The following is a 23,613-nucleotide window of genomic DNA, read 5'->3' as shown; positions in this document are numbered from 1 at the left end:
CCATCGACAGGAGCGTTATCCTCCCTTCAGTATAGACCCTGGCCACTTTATGAGGCGAGAGCACTGCCCTGCCCTCATTATCACAGGAGTTACAGCAGCTCTGTGAGTGAGTGTGATATCACATACTGGACCCCTGATTAATGCCAGTCCTCATCAGCGGCATTTTAGTTGGCTTTGTCCTGCTGAGGCCCAATAATTTACGTTATTATGAATGCAACACAAATATGTCACATTGAGATGCGTCTGTTTTGTATTTATTGCAGAAGAGATAGCCATGCCTAGCTGAATACACTTGCTATGGCCGATGAATATGCAGGAGATTTTTAGCTTTCACATCTCTGCAGGTGAAATTTTAGCCACTTCACTGCAGTAACTTAAGAGAGACGTTGTTTCATGCAAGGCTGTTAACACCGAAAAGAGGAATAGTTACACATTTTAGAAAATATTCTTATTTCTTTTCCTGCTGAGAGTTGAGGTGAGAAGATCAGTACGAGTCTTGTACAGTATACTGTAAATATGAACCTGCAGCCAGTAGCTGGTTAGCTTAGCATAGCATAAGCACTGGACCAGAAAATCTGCACCTTTTAAAGCTCACTAATGAACACATTTTATCTCGTGTTTAATCTGTAGAAAAACCAAAGTGTCAAGATGACAGGAGGTGCTTTTACAGAGGATTATATGCCAGACTATTTCCTGGGTGGTAGCAGTGACTTCCTTGAGTCAATACTGGTTGCCTTGTAGCCAAGCCAAGAAATAGTCCAGCACATAACCCTCAGTTAAACCAATGTGTTGTTTTTCTACAGATTAAACAAACAACACATAATGTGTAATCAATTAGCTCTACAGGTGCTGGTAGGCAGATTTTTATGCCTTTGAGCAGAGCCAGACTAGCTGTTTCCCTGGTCTCCAGTCTTTGTGCTAAGCTAACCAGCCTCTAGCTATAACCTTGTATTAAATGGACATTTATGAGAGTGTTTTCAATCTTCTCATCTAGCTGTCCAAAGACATAGGTCCAAAGTACTGAACTATTCCTTTAATTCAGTGGGAAGGGTGAAAAAGGAAAAGGAAAAAACAGTAGCAGCCTGTTTTTGCTGACTCATCTGCGTCTTTGCTCAGGTAGGACAAATGCTGCCAATTCTCCATCAACATTCCTGTTTAATGACTGATGTAGTGAACATGTGGCGCTGATAGATGGAGGTTATTTGTCAAGCGTGTGTGACTAATCTACCATCTGGTCAATATGCACGATTCTAATCAACAGTATGGAGAAGTAACATAGGGCAGATGGACAACTAAAATTATGTGAATCATCCCCACTGCCCTTCGTCTCACACCTCTCCCTTTCTTCCTTTCTTTGCTAGAAATGAGGTGTTTTGAGTGCTGAGGATTTATTTTGAACATGAGTGTAAAGGAGTAATGTATCATACACCACAGCTCAGAGTGTGATCCTCAGGTTCCTTCAATGTCTCAATTTCATTTTTGTGTTCTGAGATTTGTCCTTTTCTTAAACTAATTCTTTGATCATTTAATCCTCACAAACACGTTGCTTATGCAGCAGACTTGTCCTGTTTTCCATTTTCCATCTCAGTTACATTTAGTTGAGTGTTTTCGGTGTCAGCTGTCAACAGAGGATCTTTGTACAAAACAGGAAGATTATAATAGCCCTGCCAGAGGATAGCTGGCACGGTGTAGGTATGGTAGCTGCACAAAAGAAAAAAAAAAACAAAACCTTGAATTCTCTCTCAGCAGACACAGATGACTTCTACCACCACAAAACAACGAAGATCTAATTCCTTTGACAGCGTAAGATGTCCATGCTCATAAACATATCTCTTGGTCCTTCTGGGGTTTGGTTCTGTCCTCTTCTGGGGAATTCTTTGTAGAAGTAGATGGGATTCTTTCAGACTTGATGAACCCTTTGGAATGACATAATCTCAATGATTATTCATTTCTTATTCTATGCAAGTCTGACAGCTTTGATATACTGTTATTTATCCAGTTTGACAGCAGCACATTTAAATAGATGCAGCATTCTTCAAAGTTAGATTTCTCTCACTGCTCCTCTGACGGACATTTCTCTTCTAATTACATATCATTTCACTACTGAACATCCATGTAATGATTGATGATGAGAACTTAACAACTGTAGACTCCTGATGGCACTTATATGATTATACTAATGAGGACAGATAACCTGTCTGGCGGCTTTTAGAGCAGCAGACAGGACTTGGACTTGGTCGCCAGTTTCCAAAAAAGCATAAATAATAGCTATTCACTCTGGTTTATAAACCATGCCCCTATCCACACAAAGACTTGGAGTGACAGTATCTGACAAGTGTGACAGCAGCACTGTCAGTTTCTACCTTTTCATTTTCTTCGCTCCCAAAGTTCATGCATACTCAACACTGGGACTGGTAAGAGGCGAGAGCCATGTTTCTGTGCAGGGACAGGTGTTAATATTGAAGCTCGGTGGCCCGCTGCTGCTTCAGTGTCCTTATGAATGCATTTGAAGAATACAGAACTATGATTGGATATGTCTGCATGTGTGCATGTGTACAACACATTGATATCAGTGACTATCCTCAGAGTCAACACCCTAGTCATTTTCACATGCATTCCGCAGAGATGCATGAAATTATTGCAAGAAAACATGGGAATCTGGGTGCCTTTTCAGTTTCAGTAACTGCTAATTTTTCTCAGTTTCTCTGTGTATTTAACTCCTTTTATGCTTTGCATTATGAACCTCAGTTGCCTTGAAACAATAGATGATTGTTGCAAGTGTTACTGGAGCAAACATCACAACACAGATAGTTTAAACTGTCATGGTTCCTGTATCATTTCTGTAGACTTTCACACTTTCTCTCACAGCTCTCTCTGATTGCCATGACAAAGCTTTTGCTTTGTGATCGTTTATGGCAGATTGTGAGGCCAGTGTGTTTGTGGAAATCAGTGTTGTTTTGGCTGCAGGCAGCAGATGAGATGCTGCTACCTGCAGCCCAGTACCAGTAACTTGTCCAATATGAGACAACAGAAATGACTGTAATGCTGTGGCCATAAATGAGATATAAAGGCAATCAACTATTGTGCAGCTGCTCAAGATGCCCTTCAAAATTTCTATTTACGTGTCTTCATAAAACCACTGTGACTGACTTTTCTGTCACTGAACGTACCCTCAACGCTCTCTGGGCATTTGCTTTTGCAGAGTGACTGTAACATCTGGTGGTTTATTGGCATAAGGCATTGGGCGGGGGGGGGCTTTCTCTGTATTTTTGCTGGTTAGAGGTGGAGGCTAAACTATGATGGCTTCTCCAGCTTCTTATCTCTCCCTCTCTTCTATTCCTGTCCCCAGATCGAGAAGATCATGACACTGATTGGCGCTGGAATCGATTTTTCCAGGGATCAGCAGTATGCTACACCAGGTAGAGTATGATCGTTATTGCCTTTTCATGCTGCTGGACGTTAATTAGAATTCAACACCTAGAAATTGAGTGTTTTAAGTTCATTAGTGCTGATGTTATCTGTTTTTATTCACTTGTGTAATAAATTTCACCACTGTTAAATTTTTAATCTCTTGAGAATCTCACTGTGAACCCCTCAGGTTTGAACATAATCAAACCCCAATTACCCATTTGGCTGTAGGCAGAGATTTCATTGGGCAGATTTAGGCTGCGTTTCTTTGCCTGCATCTCTTCAAAACCTTTAATCAGCCATTCTAAGAAGGTGAGGCATATAGGTATAATGAGAATGGATACCTTACTTGTCTTGTTGTGGACCCATAACTCACACTTTCTTTATCATACATGCATGGATTTTCTTTATAATCATCCTCCAAGTTATTTTATCCATAACAGTGTCCTCGAGGGAAATCAAACAGGTGCTGGGGAGACACAGTCAGTGAAGGTCAATTCAGTTAACATCAGAGAGCTGTACGCAAGTATAATGCAGGTAGACGGTTGGTCTATTTTAATAGAGCAGATGAGGAGGGGAATCTGCGTTAGCAGCTGCAGGGAGAGGTAAGCCAACCCTTCTGAACAGCTTTTCTTGCCACAGAAAAGTGGGTCCTTTTTATTTTTTTATGGTTTTCGAGGCAGTAGTTTCCGAGCTGTGCTGCCTGCCAGGTCAGGTCAAGCACTGGTCTCTAAAGCTACCTTGAAAGTTACCAAGTGTATTTTTATGTTTTAAGACCAAAGTGCCTGAGAGACACAATATTAAATCTGTCGTGTAATGTCTGTGTGTGTTAAGGATTCTGTACCTGCTCTCCTCTCATTCTTCGGGCCTTTGAAAAGCCTGTCGTCAGGATTGATGGATGGCGCCCGGGGACTGTAGCTGAACAATAGACTCCTTCGCTTCAGTTTTCCCTGCTCACATTATTCAACCTTCCTCTCCGGTTTACACTTTGCCTCAGCCACGTTGTAATATATTTAAGCAATGCAGCAGATCCACCATTCTGGAGCACAAAGTTGTTGGCCTTCTTATTCTAGCCCACTTGTTATGCCCTGCACTGGAGTGAGCTTTTTAAATATTAACCACTACGTATGTCAGGGGATGAGCTCATTTTGCTTTGTAGACTTGAGGAAAGCTGAGACCACTGCAGTAAAGTAGTTAGCGCCCCAACACTATAAGTCTGAATCCAAAACTCCTCTGTATATCTGAGCCTCAACCTTTTAGCCGCCATGCTCCGCATAGCTCCGTCTCAATGAAGACGCTGTCAGGAGGCCATCAAGGGACTCAAAAAGTGATGCAGCTTCTCGCATGTGCATCAAACAAGAGGCTCTCTGTTTGATGCACATGCGAGAAGCTGCATCACTTTTTTTTTCTTATCCCCCCTTCTCTCTCTCTCTCTCTCTCTCTCTCTCTCTCTCTCTCTCTCTCTCTCTCTCTCTCTCTCTCTCTCTCTCTCCCCCTCTCTGATTTGGTCCAGTGTTTGCCTCTTCTCAGTTGTGACTGGAGAGCTGTGATGTCTCTAGCTGATTGGCTCTGTGCCTGCAGTCACTTTTTTTTACTTTTCTCCTCTCCACTGATCGACTCCTACATCAGAGTGGAAGAGATGTTGGAAGGGGGTGAAAGAGACCTAACAAGTGTGAGGAAAGAAAAAGGCTGAGACACAGAAGATGCAGAAACTCAAGAGCAAATGCAAATAATGAGGGGTGGGGGGTCTGTAGCTGAAACGGTAGCTCGCTCTGACAAAGAGCAGCCACCTGCAGTGGTTCAGAGAAAAAAAGAGAGAGAGAGAGTGGGGAGGGAGGAGTGGGGAAGCGCATGCAATGAGGGGAGAGTGAGAGAGTAAGGGAGGAGAGAGGAATTGCAGGCAGCAGTATTGTGAGCAGCCAGGACAATAGAAGGACGCCACCTCGCCATCTGTAGGAATAGATGGTCCATTCTTCAGCCCGGAGAGGTGTACAGGAGCTTTTTGCTTTTTTGATGGACTTGACTGCATCTCACAAACTGTGGCAGACAGAGGAGAGACAGTTTTAGCACTCTCTTGCCTACAGACAAGTTCAATCTGGGGGCCAGCTATTACTAAAGTGCTCTTTAAAGTAGCTGATTTGATCCTTGAGGGGATTTTTTTTTTTTTTTCCCCTTTGCACATTTCCAAGCTTCTGAACGGACCAGAATGGGATTTATGACATGGAAATTTCCTCAGGAGCAGGACTGGTTTTGTAGCAAGTCGAAGAGATGAGAACGCAAAGCTTTGTTTATTTTACACATTCATTTTGTTTTGGGTTATGATATCTGTTTGTTATTGTAGGTTGGCCGCTCTCTTAATGTGTTGTCCTGCATGGGGTAAAACACACCTTGGTGATATGTAACTTTGAAAATGATTAATTCTGTTAACTTTTAACTATGGCTGAAATGCAGTTATCAAATCAAGAGTTAAAGACAACTACACCAAATTGAATGTGTTATACTTGATCCCCATCATAGAAAATTTATGCTTTTTGTTTGGAAAGTGAAATAAGACACAGCAGTAACATATTAAAAGGAGCAGAGGCAATCATGTGTCTTCGTATTGGTTAGGCTCCTGTCAGCTGCGGCTGCTGACAGCTGTCACTATATCTTTTGTTCGTGATCAATCTCAGCTTGTTGTAGTCGTGTTGCAGGTTTGTGTTAGCCCTGCTGCTTTCCATGTGAACGCTGTCGTGTTCTCTGGTAGATTCTTGTCCTGTGGATTATATGTTGAGTAGGTTGGGCCTGTGAATCAGGGATGAACCTTGTTGATAATTGACTAATGTCTCCTGCTTCTGTCCACAAGTTTCCAAAGAACTTTCCACTCAGCTGAAACAAATTACTCCCTGTTATGAGCTGCTGCTCTTCTCTCTGACTCCCGTAAGTTTCTCTTCATGACAAAACTGGAGCTTAATTAAATCAACTGAAGCTTTTATTTTTGGACAGAAAATGGTACCTCAAGACATGGGACATTTAGAATTTTTTCTTGGCTGGATGTGAATTCTGTTGTTACACATTTGCTTCAGTTAAGTGAGGCACAATCGTGTTGATTTTAAGTGTGTTTTTGGCGTGATCCTGGCTGACTATCATAGCTAGAAATTTCGCTGATATTAGCTGGTGGTCAGCCAGCTCAAATCCCTCCATCATCTCCTTCGCCCCTGAGATCGGGGGTACTTTAATCCATCTTGGGTGACTGTGGTTCGGCCCCCGCTTCCCAGCGGGAGCTGACGCCCTGTCCACAGAGGACACTGTCTCCCCCGCCGTCCTGTTGCTGGTGCGCTCGGCTCTGCTGGCCGAGAATGATGTGGCAATGCCACGTCTCATCCTCAGAGTGCCGCTGCTACCGGCTGAAAGGTTTCTCCCTCCTGAAGCGCTTTCCCCTGTCAGCAGGTGCTGCAGGCCGGCTGCTGGACCAGCCCGTGGGAGACTGGCTGGAGCACGTGGGGCTGCCGCAGTACGAGAGCAAGCTGCTCCTCAATGGTTTCGACGACCTGCACTACATGGTGAGTTCCTCACTTCTGTGTCCAAATTGACCTGAACTCTTTCTATTTTGACTTCTCACTTTTATGATCTTTTCTCTCATGTCTTACCACTTGCTTCTACTTAACTCCAGTTTGTGTCTTTGTGCGTTAATCCAATTGATGCCACCCTCCATTAGCTGTTCAATGATCCCATTAACTTCATCTGACTGTTCAATTAGCTGAAATCCCATAACAACCCTTCCCAGTGTATCATGAGTCTGGCTTGTGTTTCTGTAGCTACAAGATTTTAATAGAAGCTGTGAATTCTGGGTGGATTCAGCACATAATTTAATCTTGCAAATTACACCATATGCTTTATACAGTTCATAATATTCAGCACTTGATTCAATTGCAGAACGTTTCTTCTCATTCCTGCAACAGGCTGTTAGGCTCAGCATTCATTGATGTTTACTAGATTTACATTTCCATTCAGCTACACAATATGCAGTTTGATCTGTACTGTTAAATGTTTTGTTTACAGCAGCTTTGATATCCTCACGGCTGGTTGTGCGCTGAATCAGGTTTATCTTGCACTCTCACACTCCCAGACAGTCTGTCTCCAGCTCAGGAGGCCACCACCATGGCCTCTCACTTATACAGTCAGTGAGCCGGCTGCCTGAGAAGTAGCTGATGCCCGGCCAGACTGGAGGAGTGTCTCAGTGAGCAATGGGATGCTGTTGCCAAGCCGACAAGTTTATAGAGCCCACGGTGTGCAACGCCACTATGAGTTGGCTCTGTTGCTTTTGTCAGTAATGAGGACTGATGGTGGAGAGGATGAGGGACCCAGCTGGTAGGCTGAGCCAGTGGGCATGTTGGAAATGAGACAGCCATCTTACGTGTCAAGATGAAAACTCCCTCCTCCTCCAGCAGGCCCATCATTCATACACCTTCTCTTTAGAGAGAGATAACGAGCCACATGTTTCCCATTCAGGTCGCACATTTGATTTGATTTCAGTGATCATGTTTGGTGAGAAAAGGTAAATGTACACATGCAGACAGAGCACAGCTCTAAAACTCAGGCACATGTGTCTTCACACGTGCAATAGTATGAACGACACCATATGGGATTACAAGATGCCACAAATTCATATAATCCAGATCCAGAGAGCTGCATATACATTTTCAAACAAAACCTCAACAGCCATTCCAAGTTTTTCATCATCTGTACACCAGGTTTTTGTTGAGTCATTTAAATCATCATAGATAGTACAATACAAAAGAAAACACATGGGCCACTGCAGCTCTGTTCTCGTTACCTTAAGGTAGAGATGCCAAGCAATACACAGCAATGTCAGTACTCAACTGAAAACTGAATAAGGAGTTGGGACTTCTCATGCTCAGCCTCTCGACGGATCTTTTGGAAACTTGTGCGTTCAAATGTTGATAACTGCAAATAAGCATTCGTTTAATGACTTGTCTGTGTAGCTACCAATGTCATTTTGATTTACAACCCATTTATGACCTCAGCACTTCATGTGTTACTCCATGATTGTGACTCGCAGTGTTGTCTGTCTGTCTGTCTTGGAAAAATCTAAAAATAATAATGTTTTACTTGTTACCCAGCAGCAGGGTTTTTTTTTATTTTATCTTCAAAGATGTTTCTGTGATCCAAAAGATGTCTTCTGTCAGCCTGGGGCAGAACCAATGTTTAAATCCTGTATTTCCAGAGACTATGCAGGCTGCTACAGTATTAAATCAAAAGCAGCTGCCTCAAAAATTATGACAACAGCAGCCATAAGCTAAACTCAACCCACAGAGAAATTAAGTTAATACAGTGTACAGTACAGATGGGTGGCTGACAAATGCCACTAATCTTCATGCAAATATGAGCTTTCTCTCAGTGGTTACTGTAATGATACAGTTAGTTCAAATTAAGTCATGTTAATAGAGTCATGTTATATTTCCATTGTTTTGTAGACTTCTAAATAAAGACTTCTCGGTCTTCAGAGTTCTGGGAGCATTACACTGATATAACACTAAAATACATTTGAAGCAAGCATATCATACTCCTGTATAGGGTGGACTCCTATAGCTGCAGGTGCCAGCTGCGTCTGACTCATCAGTGTATCAGTGATACTTGGATGAATAATCTTTAATCTACTTTACGTAACCTGAGAATAGCACATTCCTCCATCTATCTGCCTCTCTCCCTCTCACCCGGTGTCATCAACACCCATGTTTAAGTCTGTGCTGAAGCCTCTGAAGTTACTCTCTGGGTTTAATCTTCCTACTGTCTTTTTTAGTCTTTCACACTCTCCTTCCCGAGCCTTGAGTCCTCTCTCCTTCTTCTTTTTTTCAATGTGGAGAGCTGGCAATATTTCTATCTTTAAACACAGCTTACAGACCACCTGACTTCCTGAAATCGCTGGAGGATTTAGAAAAGAGCTGTAACCTTTCAACAACGTGTCCTTCCCACAGCAAATGTTGCCCTTTTAAGAATCACAATTTGGTCTAAACTGGGAATGAGAATTACCCTATGAGTCACCTTGTCTTTGCTAAACTTTTCTAATTGTGTTTAATGTGTGAGCAGGAACTGGCCATATTTCATCGTTGGCTGTGTGACCAGACAGATATTTCTGTCTAATTATATTAGTGGCCAGAATTAGGTCTGGATATGTATGCAACAAATCCACACTCATAATCACCAAACTGATGCAGTGTATAACTCCACAGAATCTAAAGACACGTCACACAAACTCATACATACACCTACATATTGCATATATACACCATTTTCTAGAGAGTCACAGCTGAATGAAACCTAATTAAGACTCTCATTACGCCATGGCATCTCCGCTTTAGCTGAGTTGCCACGATAGAGAAGAAGTTAAGCAGTCCAATTCATTTGCAGACATATCATTTTTATCATCAAATGTGAAAAGTCTGCATCAGTTGCACTGTATTAGTCTTTGAAGAGAGGTCTGTAGGCTTCTTTTATTCTTCCCGTGGGTATAAACAACATGGAAAAACATTGCTTGAGAAATGGCATGTCCGCTGTAGCCAATGTGCAGTGAGAATCACTAATTAAACAGTGTTTACTCTGCCGGTCAGACTGCTGTGATCTCCGTCTACCCTGCAGGCACTCTCTCGAAGTGGATCAATAACAGCAGTGATTGTATTGTGTTCAAGCACCGAGGCAGAGACAAGCCTCTTCTGAAACCAATTAGATGCTTTTTATCGACTCATGGAGCAAATGTCCTGATGAAACAAGTTCTTGCGCAGCCATGCTGCTCTCCGGTCCCCACTGGTCCTGACAAGTAATACTCGTTGAAACGAAAACAGCTTCTTTTCTCTTTACTCTGCTTCTGAGCGCAGCTTCTTGCGGACGTAGCATCAGCCAACAGAGCTCAAATTTAGCTTGTATTAGAGGCAACTGTAGCTCCAACGCATCTCTTTGTTTGAAGCTAGAGTTGATGGAGCCATATAGAGGAACTAAGTCGATGGAGGTGATTCAGTCCATAATAGAAAAAAGGCCTAATTCCAGTCGCCCCTCCTTGGCCCTACCTCTAGTTTTAGAGTGTACTTGACTCGGTAGTGGCTCTTCAGAATGGAACTGCAAGAGTATAGGGGTTGAAATCTTTATCTGGGAAATGGGACACTACTCAATACTTGTTCTACAAAGTAATCTGCATCTGAAAACTCTCCATTGAGAGTTAGATGACCACTACCCCTTGATCCCCCCCAAAAAAATGGGAAATGCCAAAGGCCTGAGAAGTAGCTTGATTTTAATCAAAATGTTGCACAAGGGTGAAAGAAACATCAGAGCACACAATATCTCAATTCAACAGTGTCTCCTTTCTAATAATCTTCCTGCCTTTTTCTATCCTCTTCTGCCATTAAATAAATGCAGAGCGGTTATGCTAGAACAAGTCAATGCCACCTAAGCCTGCAGACAAATTGGAAATTCCGTAATGGCCCCATGCATTAGAAGCTCAAAGATTGGTAATGGATTAATTGATTTTTCTGTTGTGCTGATGGCGGTGATGTATTGTTGTCCATTTACCTATTTGAAAAACATTTGTGCAGGGATCAGATCAAATACTTGGTGAATTCTTTATTGTCTTTGTAGCAGCTCCCACTGAGTCTTTCTTTACAGCCTGTTTAGGAGGACAAACGATGACTTTTAATGCTGCTGGTTAGCTGTCCTTTAGACGGTCAGAATGAGTGATCCATGCCCCCGAGTCCTTGGCCTGGATCCGGAGTGTTTTTAAACCAGAGGGACCGCTGTGGCTGACACTGAGGAGAGAGAGCAGCAGCATTTTAATGAGAGGACAGGGGAAAGCAGAGATGGATGGGCCACACAAGCTCAGACACCGACCCACCTAGCTTACACTACTGTAATGTATTATTGTCCCCCATGTTGTGCTGATGTCAGCTCTCTCTCAAGTAATGTATTCTCGCTTGAAGACCTGCCGTCTGTGGTGAGGAGAAAGTGGAACCACATTAGTTAGAATTTACCCCACAGAGTTGTCACCACAAAGTCTCTCATGTCAAACAGTTTGTGTTTTCAAAGTCTTCGTCTGGGGATAAATGGCTTATCAAGATGTAGCAGAGGTGAATGTAATATTTATGTTGCAGGAAATTTGATCCATTCTGCTTCCTTTCAAAGACGTTTCCTTTCACATTTTAAGGGTTCACATTTACAAGTCCATGCAGCCAGTAGGGTTTGGTATCAGTTAGCATAATGTGGATTAGGGCTTCAATAATTATTTTCATTTTCTATTAATCTGTCAATTTGTTTTGCCTGCCCAACAGTTCAAAACCAAAAGATTCTAAGTTTACCATATAAGACCAAGAAATAGTTGCTGGCTGATTTTCTTTTGATAACTAATGGATTAATTGACTGTTCTTTTCTGCTCCAGTGTGAATTGAAACAAATTTGAGTTTCACACAAATCACCCCAACATCCTCAAATAATGAGGATTCTGTCAATGCATTTTTATTTGATTGACTTTATTTGTGAATTGACTACTCAACTAATTGATCATTTCAGCACTGACACACTAATAAAAAACCTGCAAACCCACATAGCCTCACTCGCAGAAGACATTTTATTCTTATAGGATGACAGGCTTTTTTTTCACTGCAAACATTTTGACAAGTCACAATATCTGCTGTGACAGAATATTATCTAAATCTTGTGTTTCCTCTGTTGAATTCAGTGATGGACATCTTAAGCTGGATCTTAAATTTCAGTTAAGCTAAATCAACAGGAAACTTTGGTTACAACAAAGTATAAAATATGCACATGCAACAGGCGAAATACACTGAAAACTGAAAAAAAACAACAACCATGAAATAGCTGCATTAAAACGTCTACTTAACCATAAAAAATGAAGAAGACAGGAAATGGGAGCAAAGACAGTGAGTGGAGCCAGTCTGTTACAGCTGCATTTCCCCCCACAGAGCCATTTATCAGTTAATCTCCAGTGGGACAGTAATGCAATGATCCATGCACTGTGAAAGTGCTATTATCCATCCAGCTCCCTGAATAGTTTGAATCCTTAGCCGGAGAGGCAGCGATCAGCGCGGTGCTGCTCAGAGATAATGGGCTTTAAGTTGTCAGTTTAGTGCGAAGCATTAAGAAAGTAAAAGAGATGCGTCATGATGTCTGCGCTCAAATGTGAGATCTAACCAACGTGGATCACCATAGTAATGACCGACATAACTTGTAGTTCAGGCCCTCAAATTGCTCTTAATATTTCTGTCTGTCTTTCTTTTTCTCTGTCTTATCTGTCTTACTTTCCTCCATTTTGTCTTTCTTTATTTCAGTCTTTCTGTCCTGATTTCACTCCGTATGTCTTTGTATTACATTACAGAACTGTATAAGTGGGATGCCAATGAAAAACTGTATATCAGTGGATTACTCAGCAAAATTGTGATTAACACTGTGATGTCACAGTCAGCATTACACAGATTACTCTGCAGTTTTTACTCTTACTGACAGCCTCGCTCCTCCCCTCTCCTCTTGTTTACATCTACACCTCCTGCATGAAAAACAGGCTGTCAGATTTGACCTACAGACAGCTTCTCCTCTGTCCCGTGACGCTGCGGTGTGGGTGTACTTTTGTGTGTGTGTGTGTGTGTGTCTGCATTTGTGTGCAGAGGTGAGCACCACAGGATTAACTTGAGATTCATATTGAAGAGTCAGCCACACGGGGGGTCTGAGCCGTCACAATTTGTTCCTGAGGCAGCAGCTCCCATGTAGCCTCATGACACTTTAACAGATGAGATTTAGTTGCTGACCCCTTGTGTAGAAGCAACAGAGAGAGGCTTCATGGCTCATTGCCCCAACAGTTGACAACATGCGCTCTTCATAATAATAATAATGCTTTGTAATAACTAATTTTGACAGTTAGACCATTAGATAAGCAAACAGGACACTGCTAATGAATTACATTCTCTATAGAAATAGACACTTTCCTTTTACATGTCAGGGTATTTTGATTTTTCTCCCCGCAGTTTACTGCCACATCCAGATATCGCAGCACCAGTATTTTGCCTCTATCTCATATCGCTGACCACTCTGCAGTCTGACATTGATTCATCACTCCATTCTCCATTATCCATTACCTGCCACATGGTCTCAAAGGTGGTGCTGTGTGTAACCAAAGATGGGTTTGACCATCATTCACACGTGTCCCTGTCAGTCCCCTCCCCCACACTCTTACATTTCATTTAAGGGGTTATTGACATGGCCCCCTCACTGCAGTCGGGGAGCTGGGGGTCGGGAAGGAGTTTGAACATCTCACTCAGGAATAATTGACCCTTTTTTGTGCAATGGTAGCTTTCCTTGTGATCAATACTTACTCTACAGCACAGGGTCCTCTTATGGAGGATTTATCTTAACCTAGATTGACGTGTGCAGAATGGCGTCTCATGTTTTGCCAAGAATTCATTAAATGATTTATGTCTTTGTCTTCACCAATGTTCACGTTAATACACATGTCCTTAAACAGGAATTTTCATTTTTTGTATTTTGTTCCACAGGGGAGCAATGTAATGGAGGACCAGGACTTGAGAGAGATTGGGATCACAGACCCGAGCCACAGAAAGAAGATTCTGCATGCAGCACGTTCATTACCCAAGGTGACAAATTCATTGATCACTGCTTCAGTACTAGGGGAGTAAGACCTGATTTGCTGCCTTGCATTGCCTCCGATGTTAGATCACAAGATGCTAATCTCCCCTAAATACCAAGGCAGCAGCACAGGGGTGGGCAGTAACTACATACATTTAGTAGCTGCAGCAGTAAAATGCTGTTTATGCATTGTTGCTTTAGTATTACTCTAATAATGTAAAATATGGGCCCTTTCTCTGCAGTTACTGTTACTTTTAAACCCTTACATGCTTCTTCCAACACTGCAGGAGTATAACTTTAATCCTATGATCTGTTACCTCCAGCAAATTACTTACTGTAACACCTTCATGTGGCTACTATAGCCAGTCCTTTAATGGTCAGGCAGGAAAATTGGTTAAAAATGCAGAACATACAACACAGTGGCACAGCCATTGTCCTAAACCTGTTAAAGCATCAGTGACTGATTTCTTCTCCCACAGGTGAAAGCGCTCGGCTGTGACGGCAGCAGCTCCCTGTCCTCCTGGCTGGAGAATCTAGGACTGCACGAGTACTTGCACAACTTCCTGGCCAGCGGCTACCGCACTCTGGACTGCGTTAAAAACCTGTGGGAACTGGAGATTGTCAATGTGAGTCACAGTGACGTACATGGACTATGAGGAGTATCAGAGGGTGAAATTAGCTTTCCAGCTTGTTAAGAGAAATTCAGGATAAGGGACAAGTTTGACAGTTAACTTCAGCTGCACTTTAGGGAGCCAGGAGATTCAAACTCTGAAGGCGAAAACACAAGACTTTGGTTTTGAATATCGGGGAAGTAATTTTCAATGCTTCAGCTGGTTAAAGGTTTAAAGAAACCACTTACATGTATGGTACTGACAATTTAAAAAGAAGTGAACTTGACACCTTTTAGAGACAGATCTGCACATCCAACCTCACAGTTAGGGTCAGTATGTCAAGATTATCTACAGGGAGTGAAACAAAGTGGTAAAACAAAGATACTTTAGTCAGAGCTCTTCCAAGATAAGACATTTGGGTCCCATTAAGGTTAAAAGCTTTAAAGGAAAGTTGTTATGATAGGTTTAGTAGCGGTGTCTGGTGTCCCCTTGGTATGCTTCCACCTTTCCAGCACTCCTGTCTCCTCCAGAGCAGCTCTATGTTTTCCTCTTTTTTTCCAGGTCCTGAAGATCACCCTACTTGGTCACAGGAAACGCATCATTGCTTCCTTAGCAGAGAGACCCTATGAGGAGCCTCCAGTCAAGCCTCCTCGTTTGTCTCAGATCAGGGTGAGAACCTACAGACTCAAAGTTTCTAACTTTACCCTCATTTACATTTTTAAACAGGAGTGTGATGGTTTTCCCTCCTGTCAGGCTTGGCTCTGTTAGCCTCAATCACCAATTTGTTTTTTAGTCCACAAATCCTGGAAAGCATGAAGTACAATCACTGTTGTTATTCATCATGGGATGAGTAACTGTGTCTGGCTCTGTGTCTCCAGTGCCAAGACCTGCCTGGATCCCAGACCTCGTCTCCCCTCAGTCAGATGGAGTCCTACACAGGACGCTCTATGGACCCCCTGCTGCCTGTGGGAGAGCCAGGGAGGAAAAAAGTGTCAGATACCGACTACGACGTTACCCAAAGATATCGCAGTGAACGACACAGGACTCATGTATGTTTATGTTTATGTTTATCTTTATCTTTACATCTGACTCCATCTGTACATAATGTCCAGGGTCACTATGTGTGTTATGCCCCTGCCGGCCATCTTTAATAATAAAACTTTCAATGATAATTCCAGGAACGGTATGAAGAACGGCATCGAGAGCCTCGTCTGACCCTGCGGCCACCCAGTCTGGCAGCACCTTACACCCCAGTCCAGAACTGGCATCACCAACCTGAGAAGCTCATCTTCGAATCCTGCGCTTACGAAGCCAATGTACATTTACGCTTCTCTCCTTCAAAAAAGATCCTGTTTTCACTGAACATATACAGCAACATTGAGTTTTTCCTCTTTCCTTTTTCCATCTAGTACCTTGGTTCCATGCTTATTAAGGATCTACGGGGTACTGAGTCCACGCAGGATGCTTGTGCCAAAATGCGGGTATGCTACGAGCTTCCTCTCCAATCTCTTTGAACAAAAACACCATGCATACAAATAAACTGTAAATAACTGCAGTGTCCTCTCTGCTTGCGCTGTTCTTTTGTCCTCCAGAGGTCAACAGAACAAATGAGAAAAGTCCCGACCATCGTCCTCTCGATCACCTACAAGGGTGTGAAGTTCATCGATGCAGCTAATAAGGTTAGCTACTACATGCACATGCCGTCCTGCTTGGTGTGAAAGTTTGAACCCTTTTTATATCCTTACCAGTGCAAATAACAGTACTTTAACTTAAGTAATATTTTGAGATTACGTTCATGAAAGTGTTACATCACGCTGATTCCTCTCTGTGACTGTAAATGTCATGCTTGAAAATTTATGTCAGACCCGTTCGCGTTTGTATTTCTCGACAGGAAGCGAGTCTGCTCATACTGACATTTATTTGACATTAATAAAAAAAGACTTTGAATGAAAGGTTGCCTTGGAAGCTCAGTCTGCTTTTCCTTTATATGGCTGCACTTTCCTCTGACGGCTGTGAAACACGATTCATGCCTCAGTGTCTCCTCTTCACCAGCTGCCGCTTGTCAACTCACATTTCCCGATGCATTATTGCTTATAGTGTTCAAATTGTCTGTGACAGAGCCTGATGTTCCTTTTGCATTGTAACAAAATGGTCATTTTCAGTCTGTATAGTCCCATCACTGAGGTGTGCACTGCTTCTCTCTCTTCTCGGCGCAGAACATCATCGCAGAGCACGAGATCCGAAATATCTCCTGTGCAGCCCAGGACCCGGAGGACCTGTGTACATTTGCCTACATCACCAAGGACCTGCAGACCAGCCACCACTACTGCCATGTGTTCAGCACAGTAGACGTGGTAAGGATACCCTCACTGTCCCTTCCTCAGCTGGTTCATCTGTCTCAGCATGTCAGCTCATTCTGGCATCAAAATGATGATTGTTTGTGTTAGCTGAGTTTAAACATAAACAAGGTGAAAGTGCTGAAAGCAGAATTTCTAGAGAGCATTGAAAACTTTGCTCACCTGTAAATTTGAATTCTGCTGGCATCGCCTCCTGTACTTACACTGAGCAGATGTGATGGGCTGCATAGTCAACACTGTTATCTCCAGACTGCCCTATCTCTTCAAGGTGTCACGCTTCAGCTGGGGTTGATTGCCTCTTCGTAGACACACAGTGCTACTCTGGCCATGATAACTAGCCCTCCATTACCTACTCTGTCCCCCCCTAGAGATCACAACCATTATCCTGCTAAACTGCTATGTAATGCAGCCAGTGTCATTCCAGACATCAGTCGGCGTAACAGCAGTTTCCTCTGGGTTGCTGGAGTTCTCAAAGCTCATTGAATTCCTCTAAGGGGCTGAAACAGAGCAGTTTGATAAATATCAAAGGCCACAACACCCGAGAGACATGATCAGCTATTTGAAAGCATACTGATGCTATGAGCCGTACACAACCCTCACCCTCACAAAGAAGGAACACGTAGCCGGTGTCATCTGCCTGACACATCGGGGCATTAAGTAAACAGATGACTCATTTGTCTGTTGAGATGATGCAAAGTTCCCTCCATAAAATAGCTTCTTCTTTTTTTTAAACTTTGAAAGTCATGTTGTGTGAAGCTTGAATCCTCTGCCTTTAGTCTGAGGTGCTTGTTCATATTTGGAAGCTGTCACAATGTAACAAAAGAATGCAGCAGCAGATTTAAGACTAAGCTACAGCGGATGTATCCGGTTCAGGTACTGAGGGGAGTTGCTTGGTGCTGCACAATATACTCCAGAGATTACTGCCACTTCTCCGTGTTATGCAATTTTTGTTTTTTGAAGAAGTTTTAGGGGAAAGAAACTTTGCTCTGATATTTTTTGCTGCCTCACTGCAAACTCAGTCTAGTGTTGTTCTCCTGGAAGAAAACAAAATTGTCTCTGAGACTACAGAACATTTACTAGGGCTGCCTGCTCTTCCTCTTCCCCCCTTTCCGTATAGAACTTGACCTATGAGATTATACTGACCCTGGGCCAGGCGTTCGAGGTAGCCTATCAGCTGGCTCTGCAGGCCCAGAGGACCAAACAGCACCATAACCTGCCAGCGGGACCTGGATCAGAGGTCACTGAGGTCAAGTCCGGCCGACCCGTACCCAAACCACGAGGCAGCGTGCGGAAGTCAGCGGTGAGTTGGACATCGAACTTACTGTAGAACAAGACACCATATACAATATAATACAACAGGAAGTTGGTTATTGTAGTTTGTATCATGACAGTCAGCTCTTGGAGCTGCAGCCGTGGATGTGACACACACCTCATGCAGGCAATTAAGATACTTTAAACCTCTTTGCACCTGATTGCTGCAATTTGCATCAAAATTAAGACTCCTTGTCTGAGTCATGACTCAGTCAGTTCTGAACAGACAGAAATGATATGTATATTTTTAGATTCACTGGGATGTACACTTTTCCAAACCTGCCTGAGAATCATCATATTTTTAAGTTTTCTTCAGTGGCAAAGTATTCCAGTCATAGTTTTTTGTACATCTATGGATACATTGTGAACAGGATCTGCTAATATCTAATTCAACATACATTTTATGGTGCCAGTTTACCAAAATGTAAACAAATATAAGCAAAAACAACAACAACAAGGCTGAAGTTGTACTCCACAGCTAATTGGAGGGGACCACAGTGACTTCTTGTACAAAAGGGCAAAATATTTGCAGAATTCTCTCTTCAGACTTTTTTCCTTTTTAATTGTACCCTGGTAGGTCTGTGGGTGAAAATTAAACATATTGTATATTTTTTTAATTTTTGTATTACAAAGTCAAACATGTATTAATGTTTTCATAAAGACATATGTCTAAGTTTCGTAAAACGTTGTAAAACAATATGATGTTTACTGTCACTCCTTCAGTGTCTGCTTTTGTTTCCCTCACCTTTGTATTTTTATGTGTACATTTTCCAGCCTTTATTTAATCTAACAAATGCACTTTTCCTAAAACGCCCTGCTTCAGCCAAAGTCTAATCTGCACTGGCTTCAACAGATCAGACTCCTCCTGCCTCACGCTGCTTGAATCTGTGTCAGTTTCTCTCCTTTTCTAACTCTCTCTCTCTCTGCCCCCCGCTGTCTGTTTCTCTTGTGCTCTTTCCTTTCATCCTCTTCCTCTTCTTTCTTTCTCTGTCTGACTCTCTCCTCCTGGCGGTATTTATCTCTCCCAGGACTCTCCTCCTCTCGACAGTCGTTGCTGTTACTGTTACACCTGCACCACCCACCGTCCCTCCTTCCTACCGCTGCACTCTGCCAGCCCTGCTGCCCAGGTGCTGCTTTCTCATCATGTCCTTGACTCCATCCTCTCACACTTTGCTCCTTTTTCTGCCTTCCTGTTTTTCCCCCTCTCACTGCCCTGAGTCCTCTTTGTGTCTTCAGTCCATTGTTTCTTTAAGTTATTTTGCTGTTAATATATGTTTTACTCTTGTGTGAAAGTATGTACACAAGCTACACAGTGTGGGCTGATGAATGCTTTGAATGTTACTTTTGACTTGAGGGCCCTCTAGTGGTAGTTTGACAGTAAGACAGAAATGTTTATATGCACATGCAGAGATGGTTGCCCATAGGAACAGTTGTAGTTGTTGACAAAAACATTATCTAACACTGACATCTTACCTGTTTGTGTTTACAGGGGGACATTGTGGAGCAGGAAGGGGATGCTCAGTCCCAGGGCAGCGCCACGTGGCTCGTGGACCCCAAGGAATCCAAGCGCACTATCAGCACTAAGTATGAGACCACCATTTTCTGAGCGGACCCCCCTCCCTCTTCCTCCTGACCTCTCAACATGGGCCTGGTCTCACCCCTCTTCCCTCCCCTCCTTCTGTGTGCCTTTCACTGTGACTCTGCCTCTCTCTCTGTCTCTCTCTCTTTGGGCTGGACCCCTGCCCTCCCACTCCCCACCGTCTCCCCTCAGCTGTCACGTGTGTCCTGCTTTTTCAGCAACACCGCAACAACACACCGCTAGTGCAACCCTTCCACTTAAACAACCCCCCGCCTTCCCTGCTGGTATCAGTCACCACGACCAGCCCCGCCATTCACCTTCACTGCTATACTCCTTTTTGTTTACCTTGTATGCTTCCTGAGCTCTGTGTACAATGTTTCCTTTTTCCCCCCAGTCAACATCCTGGTATTTACTCTCGGTGATAAGGTCTTTTTTTTTTCTTGGTGCTTTTCCTGCTCTATTAGGCGACGGCCACTCTGAGGCTTTTCATTCTGATCTTTCAACTCCTGACTCGTCCGAGCGCCGAGAAAATCTGATTTACCACAGCCAAGAGTGACCACACTGCACACATCCTTTGTACCTGGACGGACATGTTTCCAGAAGAAACTGAGAAATTGGTCCTGTAAATTCTATGCATCAGTTGGACTTTAGCAGACTGTTTCTGTTCAGTGGGATGCAGGTTGTGGGAGCTGTAGAGGTTACGCAGGATTAACTAAGGGGGCGATTTGTTTCACTGTCAGCAGTCTGCTCGAAGCCAAAAGAGGCTAAGATCCTAGCACTGTGATAAGGTCCTTTTGGAGCTAATGAAGTAAGCATTTCGGGGGATTTTCTTGTTGGGTGGGGGGGAAACAAAACAGGGCGCAGAGCCTGATATGGACCCGCATGTTAGTGGTCCCGGACAGTCCTGAAAGACTGGCATGCCCTCGTCTATCAATCAGAGCACCAGGAGTTAACCTGATGCTTCTTCTGGAGTGAACTAACTATGACTAAGCACTTTTACCAAATCCCCAAGTGTGTAAGAATAAGTGCATCTTCCTCTGTCCTGTCTTTTTTTTCTTCCTCTTTTCACGACAAATGCCTTCTATGTTCATCCTGTCAACATTGCCTTTTGCTTTGCCAATCACGCCATGTTAATATTTCACTGCTGCCAGTGAAAAGAGTTAATCATTATAGAGGGGGATAATCCATCACCATCATGCTGTTTGTGTCCATCAGTTCTTTAAGTTTTTTTTTCTTTTTTTATTCTTTATTTTAACCTCACTGCTTTGTGTGCATGTGTGTCTGTGTCCCTTCCCTATAGTTGAACACTGTGGCCACTCCCAGCCAGTAAGAAAGGACAGGAACAAGCCCTGTTGCATGGTGGGTAGGATGTTTTTATTGGAAAAGTGACCCACTTTCCCATGCAGCAGGATCGCGTCACCAGTCGGACTGTGCTCGCAGCTCGCCACGGTAACACACACACAAGGGGGGCCCGGAGACACATAAGACGTAAAGCTTTCAACACTGCACGCTCCATCGGTTCATCTGACCTCACCGACTTCATCACTTGACATACACACACGCGCGCCTCTATTTAGCCTCCTGTCCGTCAAGCGATGGTTGTGCCAGCCAGATGTATTTGTTGTGCTCTGTGCGTTTCCTGAGAAATGAATCGTCGGCTCTCTGCCTCCCTACATGGAGAGATAGTGTTTACTCTTTCAGGAGATTTACCTGCAGGTTTCAATGCAGAACCTGTCATTAAAGGGGAAGTGGCTGAGATGAGGAACATAAAATTATCTGTTGTGATACCAAGGTACAAACTGTCAATAAGTGACCTCACACTGTAGGTACACACTCCCTCCTGAATCATTTGTCCTGTATCCAAACATTGTAGCGTCTCTTCATGACCATCTGCTTCTCATACATGTATAACTGTGATAAACGATATCATCTTGCACGGGAGGAACTCTCTAACCAAACTCAAAGGGCAGAGGAACTGACACTACAAAGACTGTTTTATAGCAATGTAACAGGGGGTGGCTTTTATTTGATTTGAAAGTTCTCTCTCTCTCGCTCTCTTTTTTTTTTTTTCTTATGTTTTAATTTTTTTATAGGACAATGACACGTCCTAATGCAGGAACTGGATCAGGTGTGGTTCACTGCTGTTCTCTCTTTCTCCTTCCCTGTTTCTTTGTTCAGTTAATCTAGACAAGATTATTCACCAAACCTGCCATGCAGGCTGGTACATCTTTAGATTTTAGCTGCGGAACAGAACAATAGGGCACAGCATGTCTCTCCTAGCTAACTCCCAGTATGTTGACTGTTAATGGTACTCTTTTTTGGTCAGCTGATGTGTATATGGGTATGTAGTCAGGTCGTTTTTTGATTTAACTGTTGTATATGTGGTACGTTGTCAGGCCAGTACGATAACTCTATGGTACACTGTCTTCAGCTCGCTGGTGTCGGCACCTTCAGCCATCAGCCTGGTCCCGTTCTGCTTTTGCACATTGCTAAGGATCAGGAGCGATATTCTGGGACTAATCTGATGACAACAATGATGAGAATGAAATTGTACATGAATCAAGCGGTCTGTATTTTGATACTTGAATGATTTTTGCTTTTATAGATATCTATATATATATATATATGTATATGTATGTATGTACGTATGTAATTTTTGACGTTTGTCAAAAGAAAGAAAAGGACTATGTCTTATAAAGTAAAACATATCGTGAATAAATACCCTGTGATTTAAAAAAAAAAAAAAAAGGCTGAGAAAACAATGACTCAGAAGAGGGACCTCACTTCAGAAAAAAAGATTGTAAATAATCTTGGGCTTCCAGTCTTTTTTATGATTATTTTTAATAATTGTACAACTAATAAATGGCGCAATTAGAAATGCTGTCCCATTTGACTCTTTATTTGTCTGTTCAGTGATCTAGTTTAATGTTACCATGGAACTTTTTGCTTTTTTTTCCCAGCAACTCTGGCAGAATTGCCTGTCAGATTTTGACAACCCACAGTTCTACAGCAGGTATCACTGCTAAGGCGACACTGTGTTTTGAAGCCTTCAGAGTGTCTCAATTCGTCAGAGGGCAAACAAGGTCAGGAGATGTGCCAGGATGAAATGTTTGGTCTCCACCCTGCACATCCATTTCATAAACGTTTCACTGCTGATGGATGGACAGCAACTTCTCAGAGCCGCTGCAGGTGTAATGTAGCGCAGGAGATAAAAGCGCAGAGGTCCAGGCACTTGAGGTGATAGTAAAATATCATCATGCCTCCTCCTGTCAATCTAAACAACAAGCTGCTGCAGTAGGTACAGACTGCTGTGACAACATCTTTTTAACAGAGCAAACCTGTTTCTACAGTCTAGGTCGCCTTCCATCACTCTCTACAGTTAAGGGTTTTATATTGCCATCTCAAATCCAATTATCCACATACCTGTGAAGACTTTTAATACTTTTGTGACTTTACAAAGCCAAAACTTTGTGTTGAAACAACTGTGTGCTATTGATTTTTGTGCTTGTTTACTTTTATGAGCTGAGATTAATTCAAATATTGAATATTTGTCAAATTGACACAGCTCCAGGCTGTACACTGACAGTAATTTTCATCTTTGTCAGAAGGGAAATGAGTTGACAGAGGTAAATGACCACAGCTATAATTTAAATGCCAACTTCTGAGAAATAGCAATAACAAGTCATTTAACCTCAAAATAATTCTG

At 42.8% G+C, this 23,613-nt stretch overlaps 1 protein-coding gene across 11 annotated transcripts in view; it reads left to right on the top strand.

Annotated features, from left to right (window-relative positions):
- The window catches only part of LOC108882100 (ankyrin repeat and SAM domain-containing protein 1A), a 60,877-nt gene extending 38,087 nt beyond the window's left edge, over positions 1–22,790 (top strand). For 4 of the 11 annotated variants that reach the window (XM_018674387.2, XM_018674392.2, XM_018674384.2 and 1 more), the window contains 13 exons: positions 1,747–1,803; positions 3,350–3,419; positions 6,835–6,950; positions 13,959–14,057; positions 14,529–14,675; positions 15,222–15,329; positions 15,539–15,709; positions 15,839–15,976; positions 16,070–16,141; positions 16,253–16,339; positions 16,877–17,014; positions 18,135–18,317; positions 19,818–20,365. In XM_018674387.2, coding sequence (XP_018529903.1) covers positions 1,747–1,803; positions 3,350–3,419; positions 6,835–6,950; positions 13,959–14,057; positions 14,529–14,675; positions 15,222–15,329; positions 15,539–15,709; positions 15,839–15,976; positions 16,070–16,141; positions 16,253–16,339; positions 16,877–17,014; positions 18,135–18,317; positions 19,818–19,934 — 1,503 coding nt within the window. In that variant the 3' untranslated portion in view covers positions 19,935–20,365. The other 7 variants (XM_018674389.2, XM_051071330.1, XM_018674391.2 and 4 more) reach the window with 5 other exon arrangements.
- The last annotated feature ends 823 nt before the right edge of the window (positions 22,791–23,613 follow it).

The sequence above is a fragment of the Lates calcarifer genome, linkage group LG6, assembly GCF_001640805.2.
Source record: "Lates calcarifer isolate ASB-BC8 linkage group LG6, TLL_Latcal_v3, whole genome shotgun sequence".
Taxonomy (NCBI): Eukaryota; Metazoa; Chordata; class Actinopteri; family Centropomidae; genus Lates; species Lates calcarifer.
The sequence above is the reverse complement of the archived record's forward strand: the minus strand, read 5'-3'. Positions and strand labels throughout refer to the sequence as shown.